The following is a 14,745-nucleotide window of genomic DNA, read 5'->3' as shown; positions in this document are numbered from 1 at the left end:
ACCCAAAAATAATTGCAGACAATAAAATAGCTCTGCTTTGTGCAACTGATAACACGCACATGAATTGGTTCTGATAGAAAGCGACTTGATAACATTCTGTCTGCCTATGTATTGGTTTTGATTCAATCTCCTGCTGGCATTGAGTTCCATCACATCTCCTTTTATAACGGCTTTAATGCAATGGAAAATAGGCACCATAAAACGCACTGTCCTCTCATCGGTTCACCTGCATTAGCTTTAAATATGGATCTTATCGGTTGTAGCCGTGGTACAGTACTTTCTGATTTAAACCAGTAAACTCATGAAAGCCAATATGAACTTCAAATTTCACATTTTGAAACGTGCCTTACACCTGTCACTCACGTTTGGGATTGTAGAGGCGTCTACGTATTACACGCTCTCCTTTGGTTATTCTGAAAAGTCTTGAGCTCCACTGGCTGCATTGATTTAACCAGCATTTTTTTAAAACATGCTACCACAGGACTTCATTTTCAGAATCACCATAGTTACCTTAAATTAAATACCACTTTGCATGCTACAGCTAAAAGTAGCAATCCCTGAAAAGTGAAAAACGGCACAAACCCTGATAAACATAACATTTTGAGAAAATATTGCTTGTTGTTTCTGATGGGACAGCAGGAGTCAGTCCTTCACAGTATGACTGAAAGTGCGATCTGCCAACCGCTGTGCAGACAGGTGAAATGGATCCGTTGCATCTCTTTTTACCTACGGGTTTGTGCTCCTGTCAGTTTCAATGCCTCCATGTGAGACGCTGTGGTTGTAAGATGTTCTTTAAGCTTATTTTAGGGTTGTGCTTGCAGTCCTGAGTGCAACACACTCAGCAGAAATGAAAATTTCTACCTGATGTTAGTCTTGTTCTGCTGATCAGATCAGGACTAAAGATACACAGCTGCTAAAGAACAGAATGGCTGATTTTCATTTAGAACCAGAAACAGTTGATTATTTTAATCTACTTTGAAAGAAACACTCTAAAAAGGTTTAATCAGATGTGAACAGCACCAGAGAGCAGTGACATGAACCATGTCACATCATGCCATCGTGCCACAGAACGAAATGTGACGACACCAACGGCCAGTGGCAATTTCAATATGTTTACAGAAAACAGACAATTTGTTTCCCAACCTTTGTCCTGAAAAGAATGTCGAATAATGATGATTACTCTGCTGGTGGTGTTTTTGCCCCCTCTGACTGCAACATGTGCTGAATAAGAGGATGGAGACGCTGAACAAAGTTTACAGATGGACAGACAGACTGGGAATGATATCAGGAATGAGCCTAGAGCTCTGAGACACATGTTGGTGGAACAGAGGGTGAAGCTGAGGAATACTAAGAATGGACTGAAAACCCAGAGAGAGAGAGATGGAAAATACAGAATGTAAAATATGTGTCTCACCCTCGGAGTAAGTCCAGAATGAATAACATCAAATATTTAACTTTTTTCTTTTAATTATCAGTGGATAAATGTGTTACCTAATCCATCAATTAAATGATAACTGGTTAAATCAATAAAACATTGCTCAAAATCTGTACTTTGTTCACAGAGCATCTCTTCAATGCTGTGTGATCTATAGAATGACAAACTAACATAAAAATAAGTATCTTTGTGTGGTTTTAAATGTTTACATCCCGATTTCACAGAAACTCTAAAGCGTACTTTCTCCAAATGCCCATCTGAGATCATTCAATACAGAACGTTCACTTGTCACAGAGTCTTCACAAATATTGGAGGGTGTCTACCAAACCACAGGTCTGCATTACTGAAAGCACTGTAGCATTACGTAGGATTTGGACATGGCTAACATTTAGATTCAAGTTACGTGCTGTTCACTGGACCGGCATGAAATAACTCTACTGGACATTCCTGCCGCTTCTCACAAAAAAAAAAAAAAAGATGGTTGTCTGTCAATCAATCAAAAAATCAATACAGCACTTTAAAAAACCCAGAACATGACCAAGTGATGTACATGCAAAATAAAACAAAGTTAAACCAACATACACTCTAAATAAAAAACTGAATAAAAGTATACATAATTAATTTAAAACTTATAAGTAACTCTACCTGTTGCAATTTCTCATGTCTGCAATGTGATGATATCTTCTGTTCTACAAACGGAGGTTTTTGCAGGAGAAAGAAAAACTAAAGAATTAATTAACTGTCTCTAAGTTTGTAGCTAAGTGCAAGTGTCCAAATGGGAATTTGCAAACTTTTCCTATTTCACTTTATTGGTTTTCCACAACATTAGTAAGCCATACTGCACAGCAAACTATTATGTGCTAAACAATAAAAAATTCAAAGTAACTGAGATACCCATTTGTACGCCAAACAACACTAGATTATCTAACACGTTGGGTTACGTGCACACTGCTAAAAACCAGTCCCTTGTACAAACTTTTGAACAGAGAATCTGGGCTCTCGGCTATTGAGAAATGATTGCTTCCTGGAGGCGTGGACTGAGTTTGTTAGCAAATTTGCCAACATTTGCCCGTGACGTTTATAATTTGGCATTTCGACGCTATGAAGTGAAGAGAGAAGTGCCAAGCTGAATGAGATGGCTGTTAATTCAATATTTGGAAGCGTGGCCAACACGGACTGAATGGCTTTGTTCATTTCCTGCGCTGCCATTGCAAAAACTAAAGGCAGACTACAATTCTAATCTAAGTGCAGATAAGCGACGTCATCATTCATAATTTCTCTTTCTGTATGCTTAGTGGACGGGTCAAAAATTGACCTGAGGCAATCTGAGTCAAGGGGAGAAAGTCAAGACTAATAGAAGCATTTTTTTTTAAGTGGAATTGCACAGGAAGGCAATGGCCAGTCTAGCTTATATCCATTAGCTATCCATTAAAAGAATACAGATTGTAACCCTCTCTTCTGCTATGATGGGTATCATCATGTCTTCCAATAAAGAACTATTAACTTATTTCAAATTTTATCTCCCTTGGTTAAGACAGAAAATTGTGGATTAAAGGTTTTATCCAATGATACGGAAATTTGTGATGGACATAAAGATTAATAGTCTTGTAAATATCAAAACAATGTTAAGAGATGTGATTTTAGTGATTGCTCTCAGCATTTAAATAAATAAAGTAATAAACACATAAAACACTGGGGAAAATCTAATTTCTATCAAAACCATGAAAGCCCTTTGAAGTTTGGCTGCACTTTTCCGTTCCTCTTTCAGATTTCTGCTGAACTGCTATGGTAGTTTTCCTCTAATTTTTTTCTCTCGTTATGGATTATTAGATTTTGATCCAGTATACATGCTTAATATGAATTCTGTATAGTGTCAATTTATGGAGGCTTCTGAGATAATTTGAAGAGCCTTGCACAACTTCACAGCCAACCTCATAAAGCCTCTGAATATGTCATGTTAAGCTTTGCCTACGCACTCCAGAAATTAGCATAATACAGTGATACAGACATACACCCAAAACAAAGCAAGCGAAAAAACAACTTAGTATTGTAATTTGGGGTAGCTATAGAGTTGTTCCTCCCATAATCTGTGCCCTAGGCATTTTCATTATTGTAATGTTGCATGCTTCGTCTTCGGACGATGCAGTTCATCTCATGTGTGACTGATAGAAGTCCAGAATTTCAAGCTAGCATGATGGTTGTGAAGGCAAGCATGTAGGAAAAGGAAACATACATGCACAGTTTTAACATAGAAAAATAGTTAGATTTTGGATGAGAAAGCCCAATGCATAAGGCATCCTCTAACTTTACAATAAAGATGTATTTCTTTTAAAACACAAAAACTGTGGGATGACAAAAAAAAAAACCTGGTAATAAAAGGTCTGATTGGCAGAAAATATGGATATAATTAAGATCTAAACACTTTTTACAGAATGAAAGGGAGAAATATATATTGTGGTAACCATAGAAAAGCAATATGCCACAAATGATGTATGTAACTAGCATATCTAGTGTAAATTTGAAAAAATAGGTGCTAGGGTTACATACCAAGAAACTTAATATGACTAAACCTTTTCAGATCACAATGACATCATCATAGACTGTATTAGTGGCACTCTCTCTTAAAGCATTTACTTCAACTTGCATAAAATTGCATTTACCATAATATTTTTGCTTATAGAGAGTGACCTTTATTGATTAAGAAACATGCATGGCAGCATTTGTATAAAGCTGGTTTACAATGTTGACTATTTTATGAAAGCACTTTAACCACAACTTTTATTTCAATGAAAAGAAGTGAGTATTGTGTATAATTTTACACTAAATTAAAAAAAAAATCCACAGAGAAAATTCGGTCTTAAGACTATTGTCAGATGGAATATAATTATTGGGGTGCCCTAATGTGCTAGCATGTTCCTTACCGACATGCTTTTATTCTTTTTTTTTTTTTTTTTTTTTGCTTTGTTTTATGAGAACATATCTAGCGAGTTTACTTGCAAGTGAGAAAGACTATTATAAGTCATCTGAGCTCCTACTGTGTCATTGAAGCCAGAAGCCTGGTGGGTTTCTTTTTAACAGACACTAGTGACACAGTCAAAGAAGAAGCGTGTGTTTGCATCTGGAATGTTTGTGTTCATGAATTCTAGTAACACTGATGTAATCGCAGGCTCAAACTCAATTAGCCTAAAGGCTAATTTGTAATAATCCCAACCCCTGGGCATAATGGCCTATTACAGCAGCAGTGGACAGAATAAATAAGAATGTGTCTCAGGAAAGCAAAAGATAGAGAAAAGAAAGAATGAAAGGGAAATACAAGACTTCAAAAGGAAAGCGTGTAACAGGGCATAGAAAAGAGTAAACACAATAAAAGAGGTTTACTGGACACATTTTTTGAAAAAAACAAACAAAAAAAAAACATATTTCTCCTTTTTCAGTTTTAAAAAAAATCCAGCTGTACACTTTACTATTTAAATATGGCAGCAGAATGGATAAACCATTTATTTTAATATGAAAATAATGTATTGTGTTAACACTTTCACAAACACTCCACAATGTTTGAATGTGGTAAAAACAAAGTGTGTTGGCTCTTAATAATAATACTTATAAAATGTCACTGGATGGTAATAAACATTCAACAGCCAAATGGTTATTATTTCAAGCTTTGTCCTGGTAAAATAATTCAATTTGTGATTAATATACATTACATCGACATGCATCATGATGTACCAATGATTATTGGTTAATTGGATGGGGGGGGGTTTTCAACTGCATAAATCAAATTGAAATGTATTTTAATTAATAGGTTTTAAGACTTGATCTGATTCTGTGAATATACTGATGAGTAAATATTAGCAACACTTAAGTGTTACAAAACGGGACTGCTGCACAGAGACAAAAATGAACACTTAAGTAACCCACCTGATAGTAAGTCCACCCGGTAATTTTTGGCTTCTGTCGCAACGTTGATATGAACTAGAATTTTGCCTTCTTCAAGGGAGATTTCTAGAGTGCCATCATCGAGATTACTGAAGAGCAGAAGGGCATCAGGGTTCCACGTACGAAACTGGAAGCCCACAGACACCGTGTTGTGGTTGGCTCGACCAGGTAGCTGCAGGAAACTTGTTGCGTTGAAAAAGACTGGGAAGGTGTGTGTCTCCACGCAGGTGAAAGACAGATTACGCTGCTAGGACAGATTGAAAAATAAAGACAAGAAACAAGAGACAACATAAAAGCAGCACATTGTGATTTGCTTTTAATACATTCTCTCTACCTCCGACGTCCCCAACAGTTGCTAAATTGGACGAATGTGCACACTTCACTAAATCCTCTGCCTTTGGCTCATACTGTCTTTCATATCGGATTAAAGCAGGATTCTGTGTGAATTCTGTTTGCTGGGGGGAAAAAAACCTCAAAAACAAAACAACAAAAAAAAGACAACACCTCTCTGGAATTTGGGCACTAATTTCACATGAGCACTTCCAACCTTGTGTTCGTAATCAAATCTTCGCCAAACATACAATACTGTGTTACCTTACTTGATTGCATTTCTATGTTTGGTTTTCTAAAAGCTGAGAACCAATCAGTTTGACTGGAAAGAAATGACTGGGTGAATCAGGGATAGCTAGAGGTGTGGCTGTGGTTAAGGTCATTAATTTATTCAACGAGGTCATAGAAGAAATTATATTGGATGTGTGAAAATGCAGAAAAACAGGGAGAAATATACTATATGGATTTAAGACTGTCACTGAAGAGAGCTTAGGCGTAGAGATAGTATCTGTTGTCTAAAATCATATACAGAAGAGAAATCAGGACAAATTACTCAAAAAGAATTAACTATTCAAGGTAAAATAGTACATGATTGTAAATCATATGAAAAATAGCCTGTATAGCAATGTACAGTTGGATTGTAAAGCTCCACAGATGAATAAATAGATGCACAGAAAGCAACTTTTATTGACTAATAGCAGTTCACCAGAAGTATCACAGGGCCTTAGGCCAAGCACACCAAGCACAGCTGGATTCCTTTCTCCAGGCGATACAGCACAGTCAGTAAAAATATGAGTATCTGACTAAGTATTCAGTGGAAATACACGTGCTCTTTAGTAAGAGCTAAAATTTGAAGAGCTATTTATATCTAGATATGTTGCTGTGAGTACCCTGAATCTGTACAGTGTTTGAATATTATGTCTAGAGTGAACCACAAGGAACAATCACTTTTTCTTCTCCTTGGAATGAGGATGGAATGTTTGTTGAATTTTGGTCATTTTTTAGTTTACTTGGCCTCACATTTACCAAAGTGTGCCAATTAGCACATCCTCAATGCGAGTAACCAGCTTTGCACAGATTCCAAAACTGAGTTAATTGTTACAAAACTAAAATTATTTTACTTTATTAATGACCTAATTAGCTCATCAGGTGAAGCACAAATTAATTTTGAGGCAACAGAACATCAGGAAGTGCCAACATTTTATTATTCTTAATTTTCACTTAGAGCTTAGTTCATTTGACAAAGACAAGAACAATGTTGATTTCCTTTTAGCAGCTGAACGACTAAGTTTATCAAAACAAATGTTCCACAATCAGCATTGTGAAATATTTCCTTTGTACTGCTACGTTAAGAGCAGAAAAAGAAAAAGTCTTTTGTGCCTCGATATTTACAAGTCTTTTAAGTTAAGCACTTAAAAAATATGGTTCAGTTGGTTTGAAGTTTCAAGCATGCTAGGTATTGGCTTTCTGTACGAGTGCAATTTCAATTGTCCATATTTTCAAAGTTTATCACGTCTACATGTGCGCATGCAAACAGGAATTCACTTACAAAGCTGGAAGTGTCTAGTTTCTTTCGGCGGGCCAGGTCTGTAATGTTGTCTCCGTTGTAGTTGATGCTCTCCATGCAGCCTTTGAAGTTTTTTCTCCCCCCTCCCACAGGCTTCCCACTGTATGGCATCCCCCCAAAACTTAACTAGAAGGAGACAAGGGGCAGAGAAGAAAGAGGAAAAACACACCGTAAAAGATTTCATAGTAATTTAGCTATTTTGGTTTTTAAATTAAGCCATTCAGTATTTTCTTCGGGCAAATGGGCATAGTGCTACGGAATAAGATGATTCATTTGATGACAGCATAATTCTGCTTCAAAGTTCAACAACACAATAGAATAAAAAAATGACAGAAAGAATAAAGAATACATATAACTTCATGGATTAAATAACAGGGTTATGTACTGCCAAATCTGCAAAATAGATGTTCTGATGATTCTTCATTGTATTATATTTCTTTTTGTCAAAAGACCTGCCCTAAATATATGAACAAAACAACCGCGAGGGGGTGGACTGTATCAGACAGACCATGTCAATGAATTGATCTTTCTTTTCTGAAAAGCATTTTATGTGCTGAGGACTAGACTAAAAGCAGAGTGACTACTTAGACGTCTATAATGATGATGTGGGTCAGCAATCAAAGACTGGGAGAGTGTAGGCAGGGAGGAAATCTTTTGATGACCTCTAGAAATGTCTGCAAAGAATTTCACACAGAGAAACTCTAACAAGAATCTTACTCTTGGTGAAGTACTCCCAATACTGTTTGAGTATTGTTAGTTGCCCTTTGTCCTTTTATTTTTTTACCTATTCATGTTATACATTATAAAAAATAAAAAACCCCACTACTTTCATTCAGGATTAAAGCTGTCCTAATGTCTCCAGGACCAGGAATTTGCCACATTTTTAAATTTGTATCTTTGTGTAAAGGGAACCATAGATCTCTTACTAGTTTGTTAAAAAGGATTTTATTTTCTGTTCTCCTAGCCATCCCACATAAATGCTACCAAAACAGGTACTATATTTGTTTTGGGAAATCAATAATCTCGAAGTTTCTGAGTCTTCAACCTCCAGTTTTTTTTTTCTGTGGTGGAAAAAACCACATCAATATTTTTATCAGCAGCATTAATCAATGCAAGAGAAGGCTTTCTGTTTAGAGCCTTGTGAACAACTTAGCATGCTATCCAAGGTTATAACTTTAGTCTGACGCAGCACTCTGTGCAACACGATAGCTTATAGTGAGTGCAGTCAGAAGGAATCAGCAACATGGACATCCTTCACTCGCCTCAACACTAGATACAATACCAGAGTGTCTCAAATCTGCAGTATGTATCTTATATAAAAACATGTTTGTTTTTTACACATTTGTGAAAACTGTCATGATGTTGTGACAGTATAATATGAGAATGCTAATCTGTGGAAAAAAAAAACAACAAAAAAAAACAAGCTCCTCCAACTCCTCCCAGTGCTATGATTGGTTATTTTTGACCGAGAGCGGTGCAATTCTTCAGACAGCAGCGAGGAAAATGTCACTGTTGGACTACGTGGAAAGGATGGGGGTGTCCCGTCAGCCTGTCATTTCCCGAAACCACACAAAGGAGTCGCCGTCTCATGACTGTGTGGAAGGTTTAAGGTATCTTCCAGTTTACAAACTGTACACACAAAGTAATGTCCACTTTTACTGATTTCAGTTTGAGTTGAGGAGTTACAACACTAATTTGAGCAAAATCTACATTTTATTGACTTAATCCAAACCCTTTTCACACACTACAGAAAAGAACTTGTTTAATGCGACCATGCTAGCAGTGTGGGAAATAACACACTGGTTAGTGGGGGGACAAATGTGATGTGTAGCACGCAAAGGTTAAGACACGGACAGTTACAAACAAGCTTGGAGTGCGAAGTGCTGAAGGACACAGCAGCGCTGATGAAAATGTAAAGTGTGTCTCACATTTTTGTACAGTTGTACATGTGTTCTGTTCTTTTTTCTTCTTCTTTCAGACACAGTTCGGGGCCCTAAAGGACGCTAAGATAATAGAGGAGGGTATGTGACTGCCAGTCAATGTGTCTGTCTGTCAGTGTGTGTGCCTGTTGTTGTTTGCGCTGTGGCTATGCTCCAGCAAGCTCTGTAATTACTGCCAAGGGTGGACTTTGATGCACCCGGATATTTAGTCTACAAGCTGGAAGCCAAAGAGAAGCAGAAAAATCCACACACACACGCACACAGGAGAGTGTGAACTACACAGGTACACTTTGACTAAAAGCTGGTCACAATTTTGCAGTCTGTGAAGAGAATTAATGTGGATGGATTCATGATACACCACAGACACATCGCTCTCAAAAACACACACAGGCACATGTGTTCTCTGAACCTCCTGGTACAGTACACCCGGTTGTATAGATTTCCCTGAAGATTCTTTAATTCAACAACTTCAGTTCTAATTGGACTGTGCTTTGTTCTGCTCCATTTCTCAGCATCCTACTTAACACTGGATTAGATTAGCCATATCAGCAATATTCACAGAAAGGGCACGCAGTAGCACACAAACCATACACAGAACTAACAGACAAACATACAAACACAGTTACTGTGCCACACACAGTCTGCCTGTACTCATGATGCCCACTGCCATATGCATTCTACTATCATTCTACTATCAATTTCCTGTTTTCATAGTATTAGTTGAATGAATCGCATCCGTTACTGGGTAACTGTAATTATGAGTTTCATGGATTAGCACCAGAGCACATGAGGAAGCCAATATTTAATTTCCTGGCCAGCATCAGCGTACTTTACTGAGCACCAGTGGTGGGAGGTTAAAAGTCCTGTTGCAAATCAGTTAAGCGATGGCACAGTAATGTTGAAAAGAATCTAATGCAACATCATGAAACAGAATAAAACAAAATATACAAATATTAGTTATTAGTTATTGTTGGAAAACTTTGTACTTTGATGTATTGGGAAAGTGTGGATTTTATCTGAAAGTTGTTAATAATAACAATTTGGTCATTTTAAACTGAGAACTGATAAAGCTGCATGCATGTAAACCAGCGTTTCCACAGTTAAGAAACCTGAAACACACTACCAGTACCAAAGTTGCAATTACACAGTCCCTTCAATGTTTTACAAATGTAAACCTGGATGTATTTTATTGAAGTCTTATTTCATTAAAAAACAAAAATTGCGGTGATGGAGGTGCACAAAATAACACAAATATATCATTATGTGACTATGTGCAAAATCAATATTGGAAAAGAAAAACCCTGCTTGGAATGCAATCAATAATAAGAAATTATAAAGTTATCATGAATTCTGACTCTATTCCTGTAACGTTGAAATGCAGCAGAAATTGTTTGACAAGCACACTTAATATGTTAAAATCATTAGGAAACTTAAACTGGATTATTTCAATGGCAAAACAGCAAATGCAATCAAATGCACTAAAACTATGTGTTGAGATGGAAATAATAAATACATTTCTTTACAGATTCTGCATAGATAGTTCATTATCTGGTGTCTGTATTTACAAAACATCCAAAATGAAAAGATATTATCACTATTTAGTTCACTATTCCTTGTCTCATTACAAGTCATATCCTCATCATAACTTAATCTCATTGATGCATAACCTATCTTTACTTAATATTGTGCAGCCCTGTGTGGTGGGCTTTGGTGTTCGAGCCTTGTGACTCAATGTAATGCAGAACCACCTTTGGCTGCAATTACAGCCTCAAGTGTTTTTGGATACGTCTCTACCAACTTTCTACATCCAGAGAGTTAAGATTTCTCTCCATCTCTCTCTTTTTTTTTTTTTTTTTTTTACCTGAAGCTCAGTCAGATTAGGTGAAGAGCCAGGTGTGAAAATCAATTTTTAAGTACAGTCAAAGATTATAAGTTTCATTTATGTCTTGACTTTGACTGAGTCGTTCTAACACATGAACATGCTTTGATCTAAACATTTCCATTTTGACTCCGACTGGATGCTGAGAATTTTAGTCCTGCTGGAAATTGAACCTGTTCCTACATCTTAAGTGATTCCTAGCCTTTAACAAGTTTTCGTCCAGAATTACTCTTGGATCTTCAAATGAACTCTTACTATCTCCACTATCTGAGCTGAGGAATAGCATCTTCGCAGCATGCTGCATTTGCCACTCTTCATGGCGGGAAGAGTTTTCTCAGGTTGGTGTGCAGTGTTGAATTCCAGCCACACGTATCGTTTTGCATGTAGACAGAAGGTTCGATTTAGATTTCATTTGACAAAAGCACATTTTACCACATATTTGGTGTGTAGCTTACAAACTGCAAACTCACGCTTTCCACTTTCAACAATGACTTTATTTTTGCCACTTTTTGCAACTAACCAGATTTGGTGACCTCTGTAGCATCTCCTCTTAACGACGGGTCTTCTTGAATGCCTTGTCAGATTATGTGCATAGTAATGTTTTGATAGGTTTGCAGTTGTACCATATACTCTTTCCATTTTCAGATGATGTATTGAGCAGTACTGCGTGAGGTGTTCAAAGCTTAAATTATTGATTTATGCCCCAAACCTGCTTTTAACTTTTTTTTTTTTTTTTTTTTTTACAATAAGATACAATCAAGTTTGTGGTTTCAACATGACAAAACAAGATATGAATACTTTCGCAAGGCACTGTATGCGTTACGTAGCACTACAAATACTAGTGAAGAAATGGGGATCCAGTTTAAGCATACTGCTCACGTCCATTCCTTGTAACATGAATACAAAATAGTCTTTTTTTATGGGAGGGCTCATGGTGTCGGATGTGAGGGAGAAACTCATAAAACCACATATATTCATTCATTTTCTATACCCACTTTATTATGTTCAGGGTCCAGGGAGGAGGAAGTGCGGGGGGGTTGGAGAGCCTATCACTGCTGTCACAAGGGGTACAGGTCACCAGTTCATCACAGAGGGAGAACAAGGATAAACTCACACTCACGATCCATGTGGAATCACCAATTAACCTAACATGGATTGGGACTGAGGAAGAAGTTGGAACATCAGAAAAAAGTCTACCAAGAAGGGTACAATGCAACACAAAAGAAGCCTGCAGAGCTTAGTTTAAATCATAGATCTTCTTCCTGTGCAGCAACAATGCTGACCCCAACAATACTGTGCACAGCTGGAAACAGTGGAATAGTTTTTGGAGCTTAAATGGTATCAGCTACTTGGCGTATGTTGCATAACGCAACTTATTGCATGTAAAGCTGACACAGACATGTCTGATGTTTTACTTTTTTCAATGCCTGCGATTTTTTTCTCATGCTTCAACTCAAACATGACTGTCAAAGAACTTTTGTTGAAAAATTTGACCATGCCAAAGGATGGTCATTCTTAAAACATCCCAAGCTGGCAGATTTTTGAAAGAAACTGAGGTAGAATCTAATATTTCCCTGACTTGTTGAGTTTTCTAGATGTTTCCATGCAAGCATCCAGAGCTTGTATACACACGTCTAAATTTAAACAGAGTTCATTAATTGTTGGTGCCGTTTTCTACATGTGTGCCCTGTGTTGCATATAAAGTGCTCACCTCATAGTCTAAGTCGAGATGATCAAATTCCCCATTAGTCCTGAAGTGCTGAGTGTGTCCGTCTAAGGTGAAGTTGACATTGCGACGGTAGCGTTCGATCACCACCGAGTGCCAGTGATTGTCATCCAGGAGGCTGCCAGTGGTCACAGAAGTGTGACCCAGGATAGAGCCATACTGGTTACTGCCTGTAAAGCACATCTAAAGTGAGTTACAAAATGTCATCATTAGCTATCCTAGTAGAAAAATACTAAACTTTTTTTTTTTTTTTTTTTTTTAATGGATGCACAATACTAAGCTGGGTGACGTAGACAACAATTTTTTATGAGGATTGTTGGTCTGTCATGATAAAGTTTGCTGGAAGACAAATTGCCCCAGAAGTTAAGATAAACAAAAATATTGTTATTTTGAGATCATTTTCACCTCATAAAATAGTAATGGCATAGAAATACAAATACACCCCGTCAAAAACCAAAAATCTTTAATTTCTAATGAACCTTTAACACTGGAACTGGAAGACAATTTAAATATCCAAGAGGAATAAACAAAAGACTTGAAATAACAAATTAAATAGATACTGAAATCTGTTTACAAAAATTGCCTTTCAAAATGGGGCTAATTGAGACTAGTCCACCAGACTGATGTCATCCAGTTTTTGGTAGAAAGAGAGTGAAAAGTAAAACAACCTTGTAAATGAAAATTATTGAGCTCGTTTTTACTTGTTATGTGTTTAGCTGATTTATTGCTTACAGTGACAGGCTTAGTGGCTTATTGAGTTAGAAAGAGCAAAAATTAGCTATTCTGATCAGTACGAACTACATTTTTCAAATAAAGAGATGCGATAAGCTATTTAAAAGGAAGCTCTACTATGTTGGACATAGTTAGATGTACAATTTTGCTATTATTTTTTGGTGTGAGAGACAATCAGACTTTTGACAGACAACAGAAGGCTGAGTGGAGTATGAAGATGCAGCTATGTTTTATTCTTTTGAGTTTTCAACCGCTGTCTTTCATTAAATATATTTCATTTCAGAAATCTCAGAGTTAAGATTAGTATCTACATTCTCTACATTATATGCACAGAGGCTGCTGCTCTCGTAGCACGAGCCATGCTGACCACAATAGCCACTAAAGTAAGATGATGATACCAGTTTAAAATGTTGACTGTCATTCTAGTTTTTTTTCCCCAATAGTACAATCCTGTTTTATAAATATAACTCATATTACTAGAAATGTTTTTTTTGCTTCTATTATTTATATTCTCACATGATGGTCCTTTGAGACAAATCTAAAATCAGTTAAAATGTATACTTGAAGGTCATGTTTTGAAAAACACAAATATTAAATATCACTCAATATCAAGTGCATATGTAAACAAAATTTATCTCCATAGTCTAGAACTGGTAAAAAAAAAAAAAGTCTAAACAGTTTCACAATAGGGTGCAAAATGTTTCAGTGTAAATTTACCTCATTATTGTGGAGAATTTATCAAAAGAATCAAGAAATATTTTCTAATTTTTGCTAACAAAATTTAAACTTGATTTTGTGTATTTTTTTCCATCAATAAAAATTCCATATTAATTAAGTGATATGTAAGGAAAGTAATGACCTTACAAATATATTAACTTTGAATAAAGGAATTCAACAGCCACCTGACTGTAAAAACTTGAAGCAGTTGCATATTTTCAAAAATACTCTTCTGGACAGTCAGCGAGAAGATAACCTCTTTGCTTCATTTCCCTGCACATTACACAGATTTATTACTTACCCAGGTTTATCTGCAGTAGTAACTTGGCTTTGCGGAGCTCCAGAGTGATGTAGTCACCCTGCTGCCCCTCCCCATGGAGAATTACACCTTCGCTCTCTGATGTTTTAAATCTCAGGGCGATCACGTCTTTTATAATCTTCATTTTCTTCACCTGTAAAAAATTTTAAAACACCAAATCCATA

General features: G+C 36.6%; 1 protein-coding gene across 1 annotated transcript in view; it reads right to left on the bottom strand.

Moving 5' to 3' along the window:
- The window catches only part of LOC106921924 (contactin-associated protein-like 2), a 132,189-nt gene that overhangs the window by 106,116 nt on the left and 11,328 nt on the right, over positions 1 to 14,745 (bottom strand). Inside the window, exons 4-7 of the mRNA XM_088001638.1 lie at positions 14,564 to 14,714; positions 12,799 to 12,983; positions 7,251 to 7,394; positions 5,354 to 5,618 (exon numbers count right to left, since the gene is read on the bottom strand). Of these exons, the coding sequence (XP_087857764.1) occupies positions 5,354 to 5,618; positions 7,251 to 7,394; positions 12,799 to 12,983; positions 14,564 to 14,714 (745 nt within the window). The remainder of the gene's footprint in view (positions 1 to 5,353; positions 5,619 to 7,250; positions 7,395 to 12,798; positions 12,984 to 14,563; positions 14,715 to 14,745) is intronic.

This window comes from Poecilia mexicana, unplaced genomic scaffold, assembly GCF_051168715.1.
Source record: "Poecilia mexicana isolate PSO_F unplaced genomic scaffold, ASM5116871v1 scaffold_20, whole genome shotgun sequence".
NCBI classification, from domain to species: Eukaryota; Metazoa; Chordata; class Actinopteri; order Cyprinodontiformes; family Poeciliidae; genus Poecilia; species Poecilia mexicana.
Note: the sequence above shows the minus strand (reverse complement) of the source record. Positions and strands in the feature narration are given on the sequence as shown.